Below are 23,606 nucleotides of genomic sequence, written 5' to 3'. Positions count from 1 at the left end.
AAGTATGGGGTAAATATAACTTTTATATGCACCAGAAAACAAAAAATTCATATGACTCACTTTATTGCAATATTTGCTTTATTGCAGTAATCTGGAACTGAGCTCAAAACCTTTGAGGTACACTCTGTATAAAATTTTTAATCTCTAATGATTAACAGATTAAAAACTAACATTGCCATTGTTACAATGTGTAAAAAGATTGGGGATGGGAGGGGAGGGGAGGCAGCTGCTGAACATTCTGTGACCAAGGAATTTTCATATAATCACACAGGTGTACATTTTGCAACTGATTTGTCTTGGAAGAGTCACAACAAACCTATATTATTCAAGCTAGACATCTGGACATAGGAGTCTTCTCATTACCTGATAGTGTGAGTAGAGATGTATATAATATTCCAGAAGACATTATAACAATACAGTGAGCAGCTACTTTTCTTACTATTGTAGAACACAGAATTTCAGAAATGGCTCACCAATATCTTTTACACCGTGGTTTTCATATCTCCATTTCCAGGTAGGCTGGAAGAAAATGAATAGACAGTTCTCCAAAGAAGGCATACAAGTGGTCAATAAGCACATGAAGAGATGGTCAGTATCATTAGCCATCAGGGAAATACAAATCAAAACAACGGCACCTAAGTCACCAGTGTGAGCTACATCATGTGCGAGGCAGCATTACTACCCCAAAGAAGCTTCAAAACTAATCTGGGGCAATTTGCCAGCAAGCACAAGTAGGACACCCAAAGGAGTCTCAAGTTCCAGATGCAGCTCCAGGACATGTGTGCCACCATTGGGATGGATCCCCTGATTTACGGAAAATGATTTTGGTCTGAGATGCTGGGCATACAGATTATCAAAGTGTGCCTAGCCTTGAAGCACCAGAATGGAAGTTTGAGAACTTTGGAAGAACTGCTACATCAACAGGTTTTATAGGGAAGGGAAAAATTCAATCCAGATGTCAGCCAAGACAACTTGATAAGGGTCATCAAGCAAATAAAGGCCCATGGCACTGGCTTCAGCATTACCCCTGTGGGTGGCACTACCATATTCACTCTGTTCCAGCTGAGCTCAATATGAATTACAAACAATGAGGTGCTAGAGCTGGCAGGGAAGAATGGCTACAGGACCACCAGTGAGACAAAAGCCAGTCTTGAATGGGAGACAGAGTGATTACTACAAGTGCTGGAACACATGCTGATGGCAGGGCTGGCCTGCCTAGCCAGCCTCTACAGCAAACTACTGTCTTCCAGCTCTCTTCACTGACCTCCCCTCTCAGATTACAGCTCAGAAGGCCAGAGAATTCCTCTCCTGAATCTAGGAATGTGGAAGGCAGCACAGCAGGATGCAGGAAGGAGAGAGCGAGCAGCTATTGACTGGTGAATAAAACCTGAACCAGGAATTACCTGACTGTCCAGTGGTTAGAACCCAGTGCTTTCACTGCTGAGGTCCAGGTTCTACCCCTTGTCATCCGAGAACTAAGATCCCACAAGCCATATAGCACAAACGGAGAAAAAAAAAAATTCTGAACAATTTTGCTTAAAAAAAATAGAATAAATAAAACAGATTCAGAAATTTTAATGGTGATGGAACAAACAAGAACATAAAAGCTGCTACTATAAATATGCTTTATATCTTCAAAAAGATAGAGGAAAACCTGACCAAGATAATTAAAGAAGTGGAAGATAAAGGAAAGATCCAAATGAAACCTCTAGATATGAAAAACATAGTATCTGAAATGGAAAATACACTGGATGGAATAAAAGCAGATGCTGAAGATTGGTGATTAGAAGAAACAGAAATAGAAACTAAGCAAGGTGAAGTACAGAGACAGAAAAAAATGAACAGAATACCATTTGTGTATGGACTAATATTAAGCAGACTGACATATATGTAATATCTCAAGAGGATCCCATTAAGAGAGAAGATGCATGAAAAAAGGCTTAGAAAAAAATATTTAAAGACAAAATGACCATAAATTTTCCAAATTTGCTGAAAGCTATAAAATTCATGGATCCAAGAAGCTTAATGAATCCCAAGCAGAATAAACCTGGGGAAAACCACATCATATTATGTCACAATAAAATTTCTGAAACCACTGACAAAGAGAAAACATTAAAAGCAGCCAGAGAAAAAAAGACATATTTCTTACAAAAGAATCAATATACGAATGACATAGAATTCTTATCAGAAATTATACAAACCAGATCTTACACAAAAACCCAAATGAATTTTTTGGCCAACCCAATATATTTTACCCCAATAAGAAAATTAAAGGAAAAAGAACTATTTTTTTAAGACAAAGATGAGAAAATTCATCACTGGGATTTTGATGAATGACAAAATTACTGGTCTAAAAGAAATACGAAAGGAAGTTCTCACTGCTTCCAAATGATACCATGTGGAAATGTGGATCTACGCAACATAATGAAAAGTGTCAGAAATAGTAAATATGAGTAAACATAAAATACACTTAATATTTAATCTCTTCAAAAGATAATTGGTTCTTTAAAGCAAAAATTACAACAGGATTTATAGTACATGTAAAAGAAAAATGTATGATCACCGTAGCACAAAAGAGGAAAAAAATTACTGCTGTACTGTTTTATAGTATACATGAAGTGATACATTATTTGAAGGTAGACTGATATTTAAAGATTGTATTTTATAGGGAATTCCCTGGTGACCAGGTGGTTAGGACTGTGCACTTTCACTGTCCCGGCCAAGCTTCAATCCCTGGTCAGGAAACTAAGATCAAAGTTCCCCCCTAAGCCATACAAGATGACCAAAAAAAAAAAAAATCTATTTTATAAACTGTAGAGCAACAACTAAAGAAATAAAGATACAACTAATAAGCCAATAATGAAGACAAAATAGAATCACAAAAAAATTCAATCTGAAAGAAATCAGGGAGACAATAAAAAAGGAACAAAGAGAAGATTGGGCAAATAGGAAGTAACTGAAAGATGGTAGTTTCAAACTCAATCATGTTGATAATTACATTAACTTTAAATGTAGTAAACACCCCAATCAAAAGGCAAGGAAGGTCAGATTGGATTCAAAAACCAAAACCCAAACTATAGAGTTTCTTGTCTATAAGAAACTCACTTAAATATAAAGAAACATATGGTTAAAAGTAAAAAGATGAGAGAATGTATATTATACAAATAAGAACCAAATGAAAGTCAGAACGGCTATATTAAAAATAAGAAATAGACAAATCTGCAATTATAGTTGGAGATTTTAGCACTTTTCCCTAAGTAACTGATAGTAAAGCTAGACAGAAAATCAGTAATAATATAAATTTGAAGAACACTATCAACCAATTTGATTTTTTAAATTCTTATTTATTTCTCTTTAGCTGTGCTGTCTTCACTGCTGTACAGGCTTTTTTCTAGTTGTGGCAAGCAGGGGCTACTCTCCAGTTGCAGTGCGTGGGCTTCCCTTATTGCAGAACACAGGCTCTAGGGTGCACAGGCTTCAGGAGTTTCCACTCCTGGGCTCTAGAGCACAGTCTCAATAGTTGTGGCACAAGGGCTTACTGTAGAACATACTGTTCTGCAGTATGTGGGATCTTTCCAGATCAGGGATGGAACCTGTGTCTTCTGCACTGGCAGGCAGATTTTTTACTACTGAGCCAGCAGGGAAGCCCCATCAATTTGATTTTAGTGACATTTATGGAACATCACCAACTCCAAACACATTATTCTCAAGTGCGCATGAATCATTTACCAAGAAAGACTATGTGCATATTTGTGGTAAATTGCTTTAGTTGTAACTGACTCTTTGTGACCTCATGGACCGAAGCCAGCCAGGCTCTTCTGTCCACGGGATTCTCCAGGCAAGAATACTGGAGTGGGTTGCCATGCCCTCCTCCAGGGGAATCTTCCCAATCCAGGGATAGAACACATTGGTTAAGTCTCTTGCATTGGCAGGCAGGTTCTTTACTACTAGCACCAGCTGGGAAGCCCCAGGTAGACTATAATCTAGGCCATAAGACAAATCTGAATAAATACAGTTTGGCAATGTGTTATAAAACTAAACTTTCTCTTAATCATACAATTTGGCACTCATGCTCCTTGGTATTTATCCAAATGAGTTGAAAACTTATGTCTACACAAAAACCTGCACATAAATGTTTACACACTTGAACTTAGCCAAAAGGCCAAGAAGCAACTGCACGTAAGTATTTATAGCAGCTTTATTCATAATTACCCAAACTTTGAAATAACCAAGATATCCTTCAACACATAAATAGGAAAAAAAAAACCAGTGGCACATCCATATAATGACTATTATTCAGCAATAAAAGGAATGAGCTATCAAACCGTGACAAGATATGGAATAAACTTGAATGTATTTTACTAAGTGAAAGAAGCCAGCTCAAAAGTCTACATACTGTATGAGTCAAACTATTTGACAATTCAGAAAAGGTAAAACCACAGAGACAGTACAAAAATCAGTGTTGCCAGGGGTAGGTAGGAAGAGGGAAGAATGGAAAGAACACAGAGAATTTTTAGGGCAATTAAGCTACTCTGTATGAATAACTTAAGGTGGCATCTCTTGTCACAGAGCACAGGCTCTAGGCGCTCAGGCTTCAGTAGTTGCGACTTGTGGACTCAGTAACCGTGGTGCATGGCCTTCAGTTACTCTGTGACATGTGGAGTCTTTCTAGACCAGGAATCAAACCCATGTCTCCTGCAATGGCTGGTGGATTCTTATCAACTGTACCCCCAGGAAAGTCCTGACATATTTTTAATTGGCGTTCTTGGACTTGAATTGTTTTTTAAATTGGAGTATAGTTGCTGTAGCCCACAAATTGCATGGTGTGGCAAAAACAATTTTTTTGGAAAGAAATAGAGGTATATATTTTGAAAGTTGCAGGAGATTTTAAGAGTAATTAAGATAAAATATGCATTTAAAAAATATATTTTGAAAACAGAGGGAGTCATAGTAAATGAGGTAAAGTATGCATCCAAAGAATAGCAAGGAGAAATAAGAAAGCCTTCCTTAGTGATCAATGCAAAGAAATAGAGGAAAACAATAGAATGGGAAAGACTAGAGATCTCTTCAAGAAAATTAGAGATACCAAGGGAACATTTCATGCAAAGATGGCACAAAAAAGGACAAAAACAGTATAGATCTAACAGAAGGAAAAGATATTTAGAAGAGGTGGAAAGAATACACAGAACTATACAAAAAAGATCTTCAGGACCCAGATAACCATGATGGTGTGATCACTCACCTAGAGCAAGACATCCTGGAATACGAAGTCAAGTGGGCGTTAGGAAGCATCACTATGAACAAAGCTAGTGGAGGTGATGGAATTCCAGTTGAGCTATTTCAAATCCTAAAACATGATGCTGTGAATGTGCTGCATTCAATATGCCAACAAATTTGGAAAACTCAGCAATGGCCACAGGACTGGAAAAGGTCAGTTTTCATTCCAATCCCAAAGAAAGGTAATGCCAAGGAAAGTTCAAACTACCACACAATTGTACTCATCCCATATGTAGCAAAGTAATACTGAAAATTCTCCAAGTGAGGCTTCAACAGTACATGAACTGAGAACTCAAGATGGTCAAACTGGATTTAGAAAAGGCAGAGGAACCAGAGATCAAATTGCCAGCATCTGTTGGGATGAATAAAAAGCAAGAGAATTCCAGAAAAACATCTACTTCAGCTTTATTGACTATGCCAAAGCCTTTGACTATGTGGATCACAACAAACTGTGAAAAATTCTTAAAGAGATGGGAATACAAGACAGACCACCTTACCTGCCTCTTGAGAAGTCTATATGCAGGTCAAGAAGCAACAGTTAGAATCTGACATTGAACATCGGACTGGTTCCAAATTGGGAAAGGAGTACATCAAGGCTGTATATTGTCACCCTGCTTATTTACCTTATAATGCAGAGTACATCATGTGAAATGCTGGGCTGGATGAAGCACAAGCTGGAATCAAGATTGCCAGGAGAAATATCAATAACCTCGGATACCCAAATGACAACACCCTTGTGGCAGAAAGTGAAGAGGAACTAGAAAGCCTCTTGATGAAAGCGAAAGAGGAGAGTGAAAAAGCTTGCTTAAAACTCAACATTAAAAAAAATGAAGATCATGGCATCTGGTCCCATCACTTCATGGCAAATAGATGGGGAAACAATGGAAACAGTGACAGACTTTATTTTCTTGGGCTCTAAAACCATTGCAGATGGTGACTGCAGCCATGAAATTAAAAAAACTCTTGTTTCTTGGAAGAAAAGCTATGCCCGACCTAGACAGCGTATTAAAAGCAGAGACAAAGGGCCATCTAGTCAAAGCTATGGTTTTTCTAATAGTCATGTACGGCTGTGAGAGTTGGACCATAAAGAAGGCTGAGCACTGAAGAAATGATGCTTTTGAACTGTGATGTTGGAGAAGACGCTTGAGAGTCCCTTGGACTGCAAGGAGATCCAGCCAGTCAATCCTAAAGGAAATCAGTCCTGAATATTCATTGGAAGAACTGATGCTGAAACTGAAGCTCCTGTACTTTGGCCACCTGATTTGAAGAACTAACTCATTGGAAAAGCCCCTGATGCTGGGAAAGATTGAAGGCAGAAGAAGGGGACAACAGAGGAAGAGATGGTTGGATGGCATCACCGACTTGATGAACATGAGTTTGAGTGAGCTCCGGGAGTTGGTGATGGACAGAGAAGTCTGGCGTGCTACAGTCCATGGGGTTGCAAACAACTGGACATGACTGAGCAACTGAACTGAACTGATGCATCTGAAAGGAATACTTTTCGTGAATATTTCTTTGAAAAGAAAGGAAGTCCAGAGACTTCCCTGGTGGTCCAGTGGTTAAGACTTTACATTTGCAATGAAGGGGGCACAGGTTTGATCCCTGGCCAGAAATTAAGATCCAGAATGTTGCCCAGTGCAGCACAACTCCCCACCCCCTGCCAAAAAAAAAAAAAAAACAAACAAGAAAGAAAGGAAGTCCTAGCGTTATATTCTAAGTGTTCAGCATAATGAAATATGACCTAGGAGTTTCTTCAATTAGGGGATTGGCAGATTCCCCTCATCAGACTATTTTCATAGACTTCACCCTTCCTGTAATAGGTCACATTTATAGTCACACCCAGATCTCTAAACTGAGATAGGAGTGGAGTTATTATTTGAAGTCAGAACAGCTGTCAACAGCTCTGCACACCATCAGCTTTTGTTTCAACTGCTATCGCTGGCCTGCTGGCTATTGCTTGGCTGGCTGCTGTCACCCTGTTGCCCACAGGCCAATGCCCACATTGCGGCCAATTAATCATCATGGGGCTCAGCTCCTGCTGACCTCGTCTTTTCTTCAGTTTCATGGCTGCCTGACTGGCCACTACCTCAGCAGCTGCAGTTGCTGCCAATCTCCTCTGACCTGCCAATCTTTAGTTCTCAAAACTCTCTGGACAAAGAGGTAATTTTTCTATTACAACCAGATGGGATTCCCAAAGCAAGGATTTGAGATCCTAAAGACTCAGGATATCAACTATATTTCAATTAAAAAAAAAAAAAAAAGACCCAGGATGCTCCTTGACACTACAGATCCCTCTTCACTGAACATACAGATTCTCTGAGAGGCCATCAGAAAGTGTTAGGCTTCCTGACCACTACAGAGCCATATAGTCCATGCAGTCTAGAAACACCAGCAAAGAGACATTATATAATCAGGAATTCTTCCATAGGAAGATAATAAATACTATCATCTCTGTTTTCAGACTTTGTGGACATCCTATATACAGACTGGAACCACTGCCCTGAATGAAATCCAGTTCTGTTCTCCCATCCAGTCCACTCCAGCAGATTCCAGAAAACAATGTATCTTTCAAGGTTTCCAGTCATTCTCTTTTTTCAGAAACCCTCAGGCCATCTGGCAGCTCATATTTGAATTCTAAATATGGGTCAGGTTCCAGTTCTCACCTTCCAGGACTCCTCAGTTCAGTTCAGTCAGACTCCTCAGTTCAGTTGCTCAGTTGTGTCTGACTGTTTGTGACCCTATGGACTGTAGCACACCAGGCTTCTCTGTCACCAACTCCCGAAGTTCACTCAAACTCATGTTCATCAAGTCGGTGATGCCATCCAACCATCTCTTCCTCTGTTGTCCCCTTCTCCTGCCTTCAATCTTTCCCAGCATCAGGGGCTTTTCCAATGAGTTAGTTCTTCAAATCAGGTGGCCAAAGTACGGGAGCTTCAGTTTCAGCATCAGTTCTTCCAATGAATATTCAGGACTGATTTCCTTTAGGATTGACTGGCTGGATCTCCTTGCAGTCCAAGGGACTCTCAAGCGTCTTCTCCAACATCACAGTTCAAAAGCATCAATTCTTCAGTGCTCAGCCTTCTTTATGGTCCAACTCTCACAGCCATACATGACTATTGGAAAAACCATAGCTTTGACTAGATGGACCTTTGTCCCTGTTTTTTAATATGCTGTCTAGGTTGATCATAGGTCCTTTAATTTTATGGCTGCAGGACTCCTAGGCCTCTGCATATCTCATGTTTCAGTACCAACATCCCAGGACCCTTTAAAAAGCCCAGTAGTAATGAGTTGATTGGCTGTAATCTATAGAATTGTGGTGTTGGAGAAGACTCTTGAGAGTCCCTTGGAATACAAGGAGATCAAACCAGTCAATCCTAAAATAAATCAGTCTTGACTACTCATCAGAAGGAACTGATGCTGAAACTGAAGCTCCAATAATATTTTGGCCACCTGATGTGAAGAACTGACTGACTGGTAAAACCCTGATGCTAGGAAAGACTGAAGGCAGGAGAAGGGCATGACAATGAGATGGTTGGATGGCATCACTGACTCAATGGACATGAGTTTGAACAAGCTCTGGGAGATGGTGAAGGACAGAGAAGCCTGGCGTGCTGCATGCAGTCCATGGGGTCAGAGTTGGACACGACTGAGCGACTGAACTGAACTGAAGCTTCAACTAGAGTCTAGATTCCTATAGAGTGCAAGCACCCCACCTACTGGCCTCTTCAGTAACTGCAGACAGCGTAAGCCAGCTCTGCATGGTGCTGCTGCTGCTGCTAAGTCACTTCAGTCATGTCCGACTCTGTGCGACCCCATAGACGGCAACCCACCAGGCTTCCCCGTCCCTGGGATTCTCCAGACAAGAACACTGGAGTGGGTTGCCATTTCCTTCTCCAATGCATGAAAGTGAAAAGTCAAAGTGAAGTCGCTCAGTCGTGTCCAACTCTAGCAACCCCATGGACTGCAGCCTACCAGGCTCCTCCATCCATGGGATTTTCTAGTCATAAGTACTGGAGTGGGGTGCCATTGCCTTCTCCGCTGCATGGTGCAGGGGGTGGGAACTGTTGTTGGCAGGGATTTTGCTTTCACTGCAGCTGTGTTGGGCTTCCCAGGTGATGCTAGTGGTAAAGAATCTGACTGTTAAGTAGGAGACAAAGCTCAATCCTTGAGTCGGTCAGATCACCTAGAGTAGGAAATGGCAACCCACTCCAGTATTCTTGCCTGGAAAATTCTACAGACAGAGGAGCCTGGCAGGCCACAGTCCATGGGGTTGCCGAGTCGGAAATGACTGAAGTGACTTAGCACACAGCTGTGTGAGTGCCTGGTGCACTGAATTGGACTGGCAAGGCCCTAACAAAATCATGTGAACAAAGTAAAGTACTAATCCCTGACTTGGGTATAAAAGGTCATTGCTACTGAATCCTCAGTAAGGTTATCTTGCCGTACTTACCATACACCCTCCAACTGATCCATCTTCAAGGCTCTCTTCTCCCATTGGAAACACTTCCTCTTCCTTGCATGATATGTGTTCTTCACACCTGGCTGCTGCTACTCTCCTCAGAATTCTGGACCAAGGCTGGTCAAGTCTTTTCTTACTTGTCCCCCTGGGGGTACTGTGCTGGCCCTTGGTGAAAGGACTCAGCATGATGTACTGAACTGTTTCCATCCCTGGCTTCCCTTATTAGACACAGCTCTCAGGGAGTTCTATGGCTGTACATAATAGGTACTCAGTGTTGGATACAGATAAACTTTTAGAGAGATCTGAGCTCTTGTCTCACATGTGCCACTAAGCTGCAAGTTTTTATCAACCCTAAGCAAATAATAAATCCCAGCAGTTCTCAAAATTTTGCCTCGAGAGGTATCTGGCAATATCTGGAGCCATTTTTGGTTGTCCAAACTAAGGGATGCTACTGGTATCTAGAGGGCAGAGGCCAGGGATGCTGGTACACATGCTTCAACACACAGTACAGCTCTCCATAAAGAATTACCTGGCCTCAAATAATACGGTTGAGACACCATGATCTAGTTAATATTCACTTAACAGGGTTTGGGGCTTACTTGATAGCTCAGTTGGTAAAGAATCCACCTGCAACGCAGGAGACCCCAGTTTGACTCCCGGGTCGGTAAGAACCTCTGGAGAAGGGATAGGCACTCCAGTATTCTTGGGCTTCCCTTGTGGCTCAGCTGGTAAAGAATCTGCCTGCAATGTGGAAGACCTGGGTTCGATCCCTGGGTTGGGAAGATCCCCTGGAGAAGAGAAAGGCTACCCACTTCAGTATTCTGGCCTAGAGAATTCCATGGACTATGTAGTCCATGGGGTCACAAAGAGTTGGCAATGACTGAGTGACTTTCACTAACAGGTTGAGTGACAGTGAGGATATAACCTGTGAAACATAAAGGCACGGAAAGATGTTGGAAAGTCTTCCGCCTTGTGTCCATGTGAAGGACACTGCAGAGGAGCATGAGCTATCATGTGTGCGACTCACTGAACATGTGGATTTCAGCCACACTGCCAGAACCCATCAGCAACAGGTGGGAATTCAGGTCCCTGAAACTAAACAATGAAATGGATAAATTATATCATACGTGGTACATACGATGGAGTGCAGCCTTGGAAAAGATCCTGCTACATGCTACAACATGAGTAAACCTGATAACATCACGCTAAGTGCAAAAGGACATATAAACTCTGCTATCACTCGTACGAACTATCTAGTCAAGATCAGTCATCTGTTGCACTACAATGTCAATATACTGCCACATGCCACAACATGAGCCAACCCGAAGACATCATGCTAAGTGGAAAAGGACAAATAAAGTCTGCTTGTACTCATATGAACTATCTGGTCAAAATCATAGCAATCTGTTGTACTACATGTTAATATACTTAACACTACTGAACCATACACTTAAAACTGATTAAGATGGCAATTTAAATGTTTTTTACCACAATTTAAAAAAACTGAGCATGGTCATTTATCCAAGTGGCAAAAGTCAATTTGGTTAAGTGTTGGCAAGAGGGTAAGCTAAAAGGTACTTTAAGTGTTGTTGGAACTACAAGTTGTTACAGTGGTTTTGGAGGATAGTGATGAATAAACTAAAAGTACATAGCCTTTGACCCAACACTCTTAGGGAGAGGATATGCATAGAGAAATTCTGGAAAGAGAAAAGAAACAAGTCCTAGAAAACATGGATAAAATGGAAATTTAAATTTTTACCTTATACTACTAGATCTAGTAAGTACATTTGAAAATAAAAGCATAAAAGGAAGAAAAATTACCCACTCGTTTCTTTTCAAATAGTCTTTAGATCAGTGGTTTTCAGGTCTCTTCAGCATCACCTGCCTGGGAGCTTAAAAAAAATCCAAACTCCCAGAATCCACCAGAGAGCACTAGGATCTGACTCAATTGGTCAGCAGATGGGTCCCAGGGCATCGGTGTTTTCAAAAGATCCCCAGATAGTCCTAACTTTCAGCCAGTGTTGTGAAATTACTGATTTAGCCAGGGCTTAAGCAAACTGTAAAACATGACAGGAAACATTATATCCTTTGTGATCACATAGTCTGTCACTTGTTTTTTTGAGCCCTTTAAAAAATGTAAAAGCCATTCTTAGCTCCTGGTCAACTGGATCCAGTCCATGGCCCATTTTGCCAACCACCAGTTTTAGACCACCCAAAGGCTGGACTTACAGCCTGAACAAGATACCATGACACAAGGTACAGTCAGGAAGGTAGAGTCCACAGTGAGCCTCCAGAGGTCTGAACCCTAGCCCTCTAACTGGCACCCAAGTTGTTCTGAGTAGGAGGTAGGAGGGCTTTGGATTCACACTAGTAAAACTCCCAAAACACATATAAACCGTTCAGTTTATTATTTTGTAGTTAAGATGTAGAACTTTCACCATGCAGACTTTATACGTATGTCAGCATACTTTCTTCCTAGCGGCAGTTACACAGAAAACCAGGTTATCAGGTTACTTGTAACCCAAACAAGGGGAGGCTAACCTTAACTTAGGGCTTCCCTGGTGGCTCAGACAGTAAAGCGTTTGTCTGAAATGTAGGAGACCCGGGTTCGATCCCTGGGTTGGGAAGATCCCCTGGAGAAGGAAATGGCAACCCACTCCAGTATTCTTGCCTGGAAAATCCCATGGACAGTAATTTACACCTCATCTATAAAGTTAGGGCACGCATTCCCAACACAGGGACAGCCCAGCACCAGAGAACTTGGGAGAGACTGGAGAACTCAAGTTTCCTCCTCACTTGCTCTGTGAGCACTGCCAACGTTAATCTCCTACAGTTCTACAATCAGCCTGCATGCCCCAAGAGCCATATCTCTGCTCACAGGCTTTTTATTGTTTACTGACAGTAAGGTTCTAAAGGGAGCATATGAGTTTCTCCCATGTACCAACTACAAGACACAATAACCCTGTTAGAATGCTCTCCCAACCCCACTCTAACTCAAGTAATACCAGATAAAATGCTTTGTAAAGGTTCTTCTATTAGTGTATACGTAGGTTACCTATAAATTCACCTGACTAATGTAACCTAATTCCTACTGAGGTTTTTCTTATAGATTTCTTCCTTCACTTTCTTGATCAGTGACTCCCAAACATGTAACAAGTTAATCAAACTATTTTGTGTCACCACACTACCAAGACAGAAATACCAAGTGATATGTGCTTTTCAGATTAAATTTTGCGCTTTAAAATGTAAAAAAACTGAGAAGATATAGTCCTCAGAAGCCAATCAAAAATTATCTTTGAACAATAAAAAAGTTTATGCTTTTAAATTAATAAACATATATTGCAAACATTATGTGATAATAAAAATACAAAAAATATGCAGACTGACCCCAGGGCATTCACACATTAGAATTTTGTCTGAAATAAAACAATGACTTTTATCCTCCAAAGTAGGTAAGTCCATGCTGGCTGAAGATTTCAGTCCTAGACCCCATAAATGAGGTACACAGTTCATGCTTAACAGATATATACATTAACAATGGTTAATGTTAACTGCCCCTCATCAGGGCTCTGATGGGTAGGAAGGATGAAAAGTGGACACCAGCACTCACATAGGCAGAGTTCTCCAATTATAAAAATTCTTACATGTGACCTTTACCAAGTCTTGGGAGATAGCTAAGATTTTAATCTGTGGGAACCCACCTCTGAAAACCACAACAAAAATCAATAAGAAATGATTTAATAGGAAATATACAAATTTCTCAGTATGAAGACTTTCACAGAACATGGAGGGAATGACAACTAAAATTGTTCTTAAAAATGAACACTCTTTGTCCTTGCTACCCAACACTCAAAAAACAAATCTGTACAAAACCACGAACACAAAAAAGGACCTTAGAGGGTGTTACAGTGCAGAGTCTTCAGAACTATTCTAAACTGCTCTCTTCACCAAGACCCTCCCCTGATAGAGCCTAGGATTCCCAGGTCCACTGAGGACGTTGAGTGGGCACACCCTTGCTGTGCCATAGACGGCCCATGGTCACTCGCTGTCAAACTTAACAGAGTTGACTTGGACAGAGATGGAGCCTCCCCGGTAGCTGCCCCGCTTCTTCTTGGTTTTCTCATGCCGGAAGGATTTGCCTTTGGTGAACTTCAGAACCTGATTGGCTCGCTCCCCCCAGTCTCCAGCTGCACCCCGCTGGTAAGCAGAAAGAGGTGGTTAGCGCACAGAAGGGCAACCCCAGGGCCCTGTCATTTCTTGCTCCAGGCAACTCAAACTCAGAGAACCTATCAACCAGGACCAAACGCTGTACTCTCTCCCACCCCACCCCACCCCCTCAAGGATGGTGAAGACCCCTCGTTTTCCTCACCTTGGCATCAAAGGAATTGTCTGCCACTCGAGCATCCACCTCGATCTCCTCTTCCCTGATCCTTCGGAATGGGGAGGATGCCCTTCGTTCTCCCTGGGGAAGAATGGAGTAGGAAATTCAGGATGGAGCAGTCATGGAACAAAAAGGCCCTCCTGAGCTACACACTAGAGTGTGTGTGCCACGCCAGGCAAAGAGCTGTCCAGATGATCTGCAGTTTTTGTCTACTCTAAAAGCTGGCTCCTGAGAGGAAAACAAGACAACCTACCTTCTTCCTTTTAGGAAATGTGTTGGGGGTCTGAGGCTTTATCTTCTTTGCTGGAGGAGTCTCTGCCTCCTTAGCAGCCTCATTCTTCTTCTTCTTCTTTTCTGAACCTACAGAGCAGAAAGCCAGGCTCAGGAAACCAGTTTCCTATCCCCTCCTCCCAGGCTCCCACACTTGAGGGCCTCCAACCAACTGGAAGCTGGTCAGGGGCTTTGGCTTCCTAATCCACTCCTCTAGAGTACAGCCCATTCTGGTTTAGGGGACAAACCCAGGAGGCAGGTTTTTTGGATACAGACCTGGCTTAGCAACCGCCACTGCTGCCTTTTTCTTCTCCTCCTCCTCCTCGTTGCTGCCCCTGTCTGCTTTTCCATTCTGGGCAGTCAGTGCAGAGGTGCCACCGGCCTTGGTGGCCTGCGGTCTTGGAGTGCCCTTGCCCTTGGGCTCCTCCTCCTCCTCACTGGAGTCATCGGAGGAACAACTGCTGCTGCTCTCGGCCTTTGCTTTCTTCCCGGAGGCTGGTTTGGAAGGGGCTATGGCTCCTACCTCCTTCCGTGGCTTTTTAGCTGGGGGTTTAGGCGTCTTCTCTTCTTCCTCTTCCTCGCTGCTGGAGCTGTCTGAATCCGAGCTGCTGCCCCCAGCACCCTGAGAGCTCTGCTTGGCAGGCAAAGACAGGGCTGCTTTGACTGTCGCCTTGGACTTAGGGGTGGCTACAGTCTTCTTCGTCTCCTCCTCGTCACTAGAACTGCTCTCCTCCTCACTGGAGCTGCTGTCAGCCTTTCTGGTTAGAGGCTTCTGGACACTGCCCGCAGTCTGCTTGGGAGTGGCGGCTAACTTAGCTGCAGGCTGCTTGGGAGTGGCGGCTGGTTTACTTGAGGGATTCTTGGTGGTACCAGCTGGCTTGGCAGGAGCTTCATCCTCAGAACTGTCGGAGTCTAGACAGGGAGGTTAGAGTGAATAGGTCCCCGAATCAGGCTAAAGGGGGCCCTTGGAGCTACCATCGCCCTGAGGGCCTCCTACGCTACACCATCCTTACCCGAGCTGTCTGAAGAGCTCTCTGCTGCCTTCTTTGCTGGAGCTGCTTTAGTAGCTGCCTTGGCGATGACTGCCTTAGCTGGAGGTTTCTTTTCTTCCTCAGAACTTGAATCTTGAGAGAAGCAATGGCATTAGGCTGGGTCCAGAGTCCCACCAGAGGCAAGTAAAAGAAGCGTAGGGAGTTCCCTGGTGGCCTAGTGATTAGGACTCTGGGCTTTCACTTCCATGGCCCGGGTTCGATCTCTGGTCAGGGAACTGAGACCTCCGCAAGACATGTGACACAGCCAAAAACAACAAGGATACAAAGACCCACACAGAGCATCAGCCCTGTGGTGCTTCAGAGAAAAGCAGAAGGGAACAGAAGCATCTCCTTCCCTACTCCTCACACACTTCCAGACCCACCACGGAAGATGACTCACCAGACTCATCGCTGCTCTCCTCGCTGCTCTCCACAGTCTGCTGCTTCTCTGCAGCTTTCTTGGGGGACTGAGTTCCCAGGGACTTCTTGGGTGGGGGAACAGAAGGCGGGGGGACTGAGCTATAGGGACCTGTTTAAAAGGGACAGTGTGATAAAATATGTACACAAATCTTTTGATACCACTTCCTTCTAGAAATGGAGCTTAATTCCCTTTCCCTTGAGGGTGGGCTAGGATTAGTGACTCTTTCCTAACAGACTAGGGCAAGGACGATGGCATGCCATTTCTGAGTCACAAAAGGCAACTTTTGGCTTTCTCCTTTCTCTGGGACAGGCCAGCTGTCAGGCCAAGGTCCACGTGGTGACTGCAGAGGACCTCCTGCCTTTGGGCCCTCATCAGTGGTAGCTTGACTCCCCGTGTCCAGTCACCTGGTTTTTTCTTCATGGGCTTTTTCTTCTGCTCCTCTTCCTCTTCCTCACTGGAGGAGTCCTCACTGCTGGAACTCTTTTGGGCAGGTGCGGCAGCCATTTTCACTGGAGCCTTAGCCACAACTTGCTTTTTAGGTATGGTCTGCATCACACAGAGAAAATCAATTACCACGGGAAAATGTTGACCCAACCACTCCTGCCAGGAAATGGAGGACTTCCACCCCCTTGTCCCCTCTTCCCTGGTAGAAATTAAGGCCTATACCTTCTTAGAGATGGCTACTGCCTTTTCCTCCTCTGAGTCATCATCACTGCTGCTGCTGCTGCTGCTACTAGCTGCTTTGCCGTTGGCGACTTTAGGTGCTGGCCGAGCTGATGTACCTAAGAAAACAGAAATAACGTGAGTGTAGAGACAGTTTTCAGACCCGCCACCTTCAGTGGCACTGCTGCCAAGATGCAGATTTTCATGAAGATCCTGAGGAGAATGACCATCACTCTTGAGGTCAAACCCTCAGCTACTACAGAAAATGAAGGGCCAAAATCCAGGATAAAAAATAATTCTTCCTGACTAGTAAAGATTGATCTCTGCTGGCAAGCAACTAGAACATGGATGTACTTTTGACTATAAAATTCAAAAGGAGTCTACATTTCACCTTACTGGTGGGACTTCATGATGGTGCTAAGAAAGGAAGAATTCTTACGTAAGTCCCAAGAACAAGCGTAAGAGAACGAAGACGAAGCTAGGTGGCTGTCTGAAATACCATAAGGTGGATGCGAATACCCTTCAGATGATAGCTGGGCTCGAGTTTTTACAGCCAATCACTCTGACATACATTATTGTGGCAAATGTTGTCTGATCTATTGTTTCAACAAACTGTAAGACAGGTAATTGTATACTCATTAAAAACAGACATGAGCTGGACTTCCCTGGTGGTCCAGTGGTTAAGAATATACCTGCCAGCCTTCCTTCATGGCTCTGTGGTAAAAAAAACCACAACAAAAAAAAACCCACCTACCAATGCAGAAGACACAGGTTCAATCCCTGGTCTGGGAAGATCCCATATCCCTTGGGACAACTAATCCTGGGTGCCACAACTATTGAGCCCACACAACTGAAGCCCCAACACTCTACAGCCTATGCTCTGCAATAGGAGAAGCCACCACAGTAAAAAGCCTGTACATCACAACAAGGGAGCAGCCTCCATTCACCTCAACTACAGAAAGCCCATACACACAGCAAAGATCTAGTACACCCAAAAATAAAGAAAGAAAAATATTTTTTAAACAGACATGAACTGGGACTTCCCTGGTGGTCCAGTGGCTAAGATTCCATGCTCTCAATGTAGGGAGCTGGGGGTTCGATCCCTGGTCAGGGAACTAGATCCCACATGTGCCAACTAAGATCTGGTGCAGCCAAATAAATAAAATAAATATTAAAAAAAAAAAAAAAAAGAACATGAATTAATGAACATCAAAAGAAAGGAGTATCAAGATATTAAAGGGCTATAAAAGTCTCCTCCTATTAGCTTGGAACTTAGGAGTCTGTCAATTCTCTTGCCTTCGGAGCAAGCATAAAGGAGAAGGCTGTGGTTTACTGTATTACCAAAGGATAAATTTCCTGCCCAAGTTCAGAAATAAACCTGTCTTCCAAAAAATTTTATGATGCAAATCATTTGAATATGCCCTCTGAAGTCTTTTAAACATGTTTCCCCTCATTGCCCACTATTTCTATAGTTGAAAAAAATGAAAGTGTTAGTTGCTACTCAGACATGTCTGACTCTTTGCAACCCCATGGACTGTAGCCTGCCAGGCTCCTCTATCTATGGGGATTCTTCAGGCAAGCCTACTGGAGTGGGTAACTATTCCCTTCTCCAGTGGATCTTCATGACCCAGGTATCAAACCTGGGTCTCCTGCATTGCAGGCAGATTCTTTACTGTCTGAGCCACCAGGGAAGCCATTTCTGTAGTTACCAGTCCCTAATTTAAAAAAATGACACCAATCCATACCTCTAGTTCAACAACCAGTGCCATTTCATCACTGTGGTAAATGAGGAATTTTCACACCAGTCCCCAGAGCAACCTGGTCCCCAGCCCAGCCTCTTGGGAACAAAAACAATACCTGGTTTGGCTGGGGCTTTAGCCTGAGTTTTCACTGCCACAGGTGTTGTCTTTGGCTTCTGATTCTTTGGTGGCTCGTCCTCTGAGCTTGAGTCAGAATCGGAATCAGAGCTCTTGGCCTTCTTAGGAGGAGCTTTGACTGTCTTGGCCTGTGGCTTAACTCCCTTCTGTAAGAAAAGCCAGGAGAATCAGCAAGAGTTTTAGGGCACCCCAAGGACATCTTAAGATACAAAAGCAAACTCCCTAGGTGCTCCCTTTTTTAGGCATTGTTCCTGACATTCCCTGTTTAGAGCTCCCTGCACCTGTCCACAAAACATCTTTTGCTCTTGGAGTCCCTGACAGTGTCCCAGAGAAACCCAATACTGTCAGGGATGCAGAATGGACTGAATTTCCTCTAGATTCAGGGTTCAACTTTTACCTTACAAAATCCTTTCCAAACCTCGTATTTCTACAACCTCTCTGAAAGACCTTGTAATAATCTGCTGTTGTATAACCAGCACCACCAGGCTAAAAGCCAAGATTTTAGGTTTCTTCTTTCCAATCCCTTAAGCAATTCCTTTCCTCCCCAAAGCTGCAAACCTCAACAGGCTTTTTCTTTTTGTCTCTTTCCTCCTCCTCATCACTGGATTCTTCACTGCTGCTGCTGCTGCTGCTCTCGGATGCTTTGACTGCAGCCTTTCCAGGATGCTGAAGCAGACTGGCCTGCTTGGCAGGTACAGCTGAACAAAAATACAGGTCCCAGTAAGAATCAGCCGTTTAGTACTGGGAGACTACAAATCCTCTTCCTGGAACCACAACTCCCTGCTGGGTCTTACCAGCTTTCTTAGCTGGAGGCCCCTGGTTTTCCTCCTCACTGCTGTCGTCACTGCTGTCACTGGATGAAGTCTTCTTAGCCACTGGTCCATTTGCCTGTAACTTCCGCTTTGGAGCCTTGGTGGACCTGCTGAGGCAGATTAGGCTAACTTCTGGGGAACAGGACCTTCTCAAACCAAATACAACCCAGCCTACTCACGAGAAGAAAACAGCCACACTGGCAAAGAAAAGACTTACTTGAGCCAGAAACTATAGATATCCAAGAGGGAAGTGGCGTTGGCATCCTGCTGGGTCTAGAAGAGAAAAGAGAGAGAAAGCAGGGTAAGAAAGTTTTATCCTGGTTATTCTGTGGGAGTTCAAATTTTGTGTTACTCTCTCATTAAAAGTCACTTATTTTGTCTGCTCTATCTGGTATTTACATCTCTGAAGGTTTCTCCTACTTGCATAAATTAGGAGAAAAATCTGTTTACGTATTTCCAAATTTTTGATAGCAAAAAAGGGTTATTCCTGTAGTTTCTGGCACCATCTATTCCCCTGCCTGTCAATCCTATTTATCAAAGCCTTTAAAAACATGCAGTCCATTAAAAACACTGCTTTATTCTAGCAGTGTACTATCCAGGAATTTATCCTTACCCATGAAACAAACACCTACGCAGGAAGATGTTTGCTGCAACCCGGTTTATAATTCCAAACCACTGGAAATCAACCATCAAGAGAAGATTAGTAAAAATCTATGCTAATTATTCTGGAGAAGGCAATGCACCCCACTCCAGTACTCTTGCCTGGAAAGTCCCATGGACGGAGGAGCCTGGTGGGCTGCAGTCCATGGGGTCACGAAGAGTAGGACACGACTGAGTGACTTCACTTTCACTTTTCACTTTCATGCACTGGAGAAAGAAATGGCAACCCACTCCAGTGTTCTTGCCTGGAGAATCCCAGGGACGAGGGAGCCTGGTGGGCTGACATCTACGGGGTCGTGCAGAGTTGGACACGACTGAAGCGACTTAGCAGCAGCAACATGCTAATTATTCAGTGCAGAACATTCAGCTGTTAATTACACTGCTTATGAATTGTGAGTTGGTGTCCAAAAAAAAGGCAAGGCGTTACAGTATATACAAGAGTACAGGCTCAAAGTTAGATGAGGTGTGAAACTTACTTCTGCCGGTTAGTAATGCGTGACCCTGAGTAAATCACTTGCTCTCTCTAATACTGTTTTTCTTCCCTGTAAGATAGATAATACTATACAGCACTAAGTTGGTGAGAGAATGAGATAATGCATATAAGGGGCTTAGCATCTGGCCCTTAGTATGCCCTCCACAAAGATTAGCTTTTGTCACATAAAAAAGATTTCTGATTCTGAAAGGCCCAATTCCATCCAGCAGGATGTGGAAACACTCTCTGCAGTCTCTAACAGTCAATTCAAAACAGTTCCAGTATGAAAGCAGCTCTATCAGATCACATGTGGCAGGCTGTCTCAGCTTAAGGAAGCCCTTTGACGCTGATCTGACTTATAACTTGTGTAACCTGATTCTACCACAAAGAACAAGCCTATCTTCTTAGTCAAAGACTAAGACCACTAAGGACTACCATATGAGGTTCCCTGGTGGCTCAGATTGTGAAGAATATGCCTGCAATGCAGGAGACTCAGGTTTGATCCCTGGGTCGGAAAGATCCCCTGGAGAAGGGAATGGCAACCCACTCCAGTATTCTTGCCTGGAGAATCCCACAGACAGAGAAGCCTGGCAGCCTAGAGTCCATGGACTAACAAAGAGTCATATACCACTAACACTTTCACTTTTAAGGACTACCACATCACTCCACTCTATCTTCAAGGTGTTTTCTTGTGCAGTCTTGTCTGCTCTCCTTGAGATGGAGATTCCAAACCTTTCACATTCCTGGTCATCTTCCTTTTACTTGTTTTTAGAACATCCTAAGATACCATAACCAAGATAACAATTTCCACTCATTGATGCTTTCTGAGCACCAGGCACTGATATTGCCACTTTGCACAGATCATGTTATTAAAACTCACAAAAATCCTATAAAGTGAATGATGACATGCTCATAGAAGTAGAAACAGATTCAAAGAGATTAAGCAAGCTGCCAGGATCATACACTTTTAAAGTGGCAGAGATTGTTCCCAAACCTAGACTTGTCTGATGCTCGAAGTCAAAGATTCCAAACTGCTTGGTAATTATGATGCTCAACCCTGCTTCTACTCCCGTTCATTTTTTTCTTTAGTAACAAAAATCCCAGCTTTCATTAACGGCTTCCCCGTGGCTCAGACGGTAAAGAATCTGCCCGCATGCGGGAGACCCGATTAGAGCTCTGGGTCTGGAAGATCCTTCGGAGTAGGGAAAGGCTACCCACTCCAGTATTCTTTCCTGGAGAATTCCATGGACAGAGGACCCTGGCGGGCTTCTCCATGGGACTGCAGAGTCGGACACGACTCAGCGACTAACACTTTCACTGTTTTTCAGCTTTCATTATTTCTAAAGCAATTCTGTTTGAGTCCTGGGTAAATTCGTTTCAGAGTTAAACTCAAGTCACGCTTGGCACTCCCAACATAAAAGCCCAATTAAGGTACCAGGAGCCTCTAATGCCTCCGGTGGGACAAGGCGCTCCCGCCCGGTCGGATTCTGCTAGCTACGTGACCTAGGCCACGAGGGTCCCACGCTGCCACCGCCTCACCTCTCACCAGAAAAAAGCAAGACTCAGCGCTAAGTAGTCAGACCTCGTGGAAGTGATGCCAAGACTCCAAGCTTTCCGCCAACCGCCGAGAGCTCGACACAAAGACCTGGCAGTCATTAGTCTGGCGGACCCCGCAGACCTCCCTACCTGCAGACCTAAGCATGTCAGGGCCCGCAGCCCTGTGGTGATCCCACCCCAGCCCATGATCCAAGCCCCGCACTCACAGCGCCTGTTGCCTTGACGAATTTATTGGCCACGCTCGAGAGCTGGTTATCTCGCAGAAAGCCGAGCACGAGGGGATACAGGTCGCTGGGAACCACGCGGCGTAAGCCGGCGTCCGCCATCCTCCGGGAAATACGCGTCACTACCGTCGCGGACGCACACGACTCAAGAAACCGGAAGAGGCGGGCTAGGGGAGGATCCCGGCAACGTCCTCGCGCCGCGCGGGGCACGCCGGAAGGGGCGGGCGCACTCTCGGAGACAGGGTAAAGGCGAAATCCATGAACGCTTTCCGGTCCCACGAGTGTCGCCATCTTGGAAGGGCGGAGCCCGCCGTTCTGCTTTGTGAAGGCGGAGCCCTGACGTCAGAGGTCACGCCCTTGGTGGCGGCGGGAAAGCTTCAGACTTCCCGCGCCTTGCCTGCCTTCTGGAGCCACCTTTCTCAGTGCAGCAGTTACCCGCGCCGCTAGCATTCAGGTATCAGAGTAAGGCGTGGGTCGGCGGGCCTGAGCTGACCTTGAATTTTCTAAACTTGGTCACATATCCCACCGTCTCCTATTCGCTCTGCCAGTGGATTCCCACTCTTCTCCATCTTCACTTCAACACCCTGGAAGGCCCTTTCTCAAAATACCACCCCAATCTCTGCACTCCCAACTCCATTACCGAGGGCCCTTCAGATTATCTGTGGTAGTGGTGAGCTGCTGATCTTCAAAACTGTCCACCTCAATCTTGACTTGCCCATGAGACAAGTCTACCCTCCCTTATTTACACAGCTTCAGGTCAGCTTCATGAAGGGAAAAAGGGGATGTGCAATAAACCCGAGCAACAGCAGCAATCTCTTCAAACGGATAATCCTGAAAATAACCCTTCTACCTCCTGGGTCACAGTCCACACTATGAATCCTCCCTGTGGAAGAACTAGAAAACCCCTCAACTGCCTCTCTCTTTGTCATGAGTACTCAGATTTATCAATCAATGCCCAGGCCAATCAAGTTAATTCAAGTTCTCCATATTTCAGTTCACAGTAGCAGATAGCACCCTGTCTACTACCCCTGGACTATTTCTCTTTCATGCCCCTCCCGGAGGTAAGGGTTCACTTTCTCAAAGGACACACTTATTTGCCATTCTCAAAATAGGCATTCCCCTGTCCTTGGTATAATTCCTCCTTGTCCCTCTTTCCCAAAGGTCTATTCACCTGCATGCATTCTTTAAATATCTGAGCACCTGCTGAATGCCAAGCATTGTGCTCAAGCTATGGTACACACAAGCCTCAGTTTCAAAAACCTGTATTTACAACAGGTGTGAACTTCCTCTGGGTCCCTGATACTCAAATTCTTTGCCGGACCAATGGCACCACGCTCGTTGGAAATGCAGAACCTCAAGGCCTACCCCATAACTCAGAATCTGCATTTTTAAAAGATCTACAGATTTAGCTACCCTTTCAAAGTCTGAGAAGCACTGCCCTAGATGACTGATTTCACCTACTAGACTCCTGAAGAGCAGTTTCAAGTCCAGTAGGATTCAGC

The 23,606-nt window shown here is 44.0% G+C and overlaps 1 protein-coding gene and 2 pseudogenes across 2 annotated transcripts; 2 read left to right on the top strand and 1 right to left on the bottom strand.

Moving 5' to 3' along the window:
* Positions 1–660: 660 nt before the first annotated feature.
* LOC109578946 (vacuolar-sorting protein SNF8 pseudogene) lies at positions 661–1,312 on the top strand (annotated as a pseudogene).
* Positions 1,313–12,121: 10,809 nt separating this feature from the next.
* On the bottom strand, positions 12,122–22,245 carry NOLC1 (nucleolar and coiled-body phosphoprotein 1). Of its 2 annotated transcripts, none has more exons than XM_019988463.2 (13): positions 22,087–22,245; positions 19,409–19,464; positions 19,174–19,301; positions 18,938–19,077; positions 18,360–18,525; positions 16,506–16,621; positions 16,244–16,385; positions 15,819–15,947; positions 15,401–15,511; positions 14,664–15,299; positions 14,371–14,477; positions 14,106–14,198; positions 12,122–13,933 (listed from the first exon to the last, which is right to left on the bottom strand). In XM_019988463.2, exons 1-13 carry the CDS (start codon positions 22,204–22,206, stop codon positions 13,775–13,777), a joined length of 2,103 nt encoding a protein of 700 aa, XP_019844022.2. In that variant the 5' UTR covers positions 22,207–22,245; the 3' UTR covers positions 12,122–13,774. The 2 variants fall into 2 exon arrangements, with proteins under 2 accessions (XP_019844022.2, XP_019844023.2); XM_019988464.2 differs by having other exon boundaries at positions 19,174–19,298; positions 22,087–22,244.
* LOC109579012 (ubiquitin-ribosomal protein eS31 fusion protein-like) lies at positions 16,695–17,120 on the top strand (annotated as a pseudogene).
* Positions 22,246–23,606: the final 1,361 nt, after the last annotated feature.

Source organism: Bos indicus, chromosome 26 (genome assembly GCF_029378745.1).
Source record: "Bos indicus isolate NIAB-ARS_2022 breed Sahiwal x Tharparkar chromosome 26, NIAB-ARS_B.indTharparkar_mat_pri_1.0, whole genome shotgun sequence".
Lineage (NCBI taxonomy): Eukaryota > Metazoa > Chordata > Mammalia > Artiodactyla > Bovidae > Bos > Bos indicus.
This window is presented reverse-complemented; position numbering and strand designations above follow the sequence as displayed.

What these genes read in the sequence shown, in the direction of transcription:
- NOLC1 (XM_019988463.2), bottom strand. Translation starts at nt 22,206, where the DNA reads ATGGCGGACGCCGGCTTACGCCGCGTGGTTCCCAGCGACCTGTATCCC. An exon ending in ATCTATAGTTTCTGGCTCAA is followed by an intron (nt 19,302 to 19,408) that starts GTAAGTCTTTTC and finishes AATCTGCCTCAG; the next exon opens with CAGGTCCACCAAGGCTCCAA. An exon ending in CAGTAGCCATCTCTAAGAAG is followed by an intron (nt 16,386 to 16,505) that starts GTATAGGCCTTA and finishes TGTGTGATGCAG; the next exon opens with ACCATACCTAAAAAGCAAGT.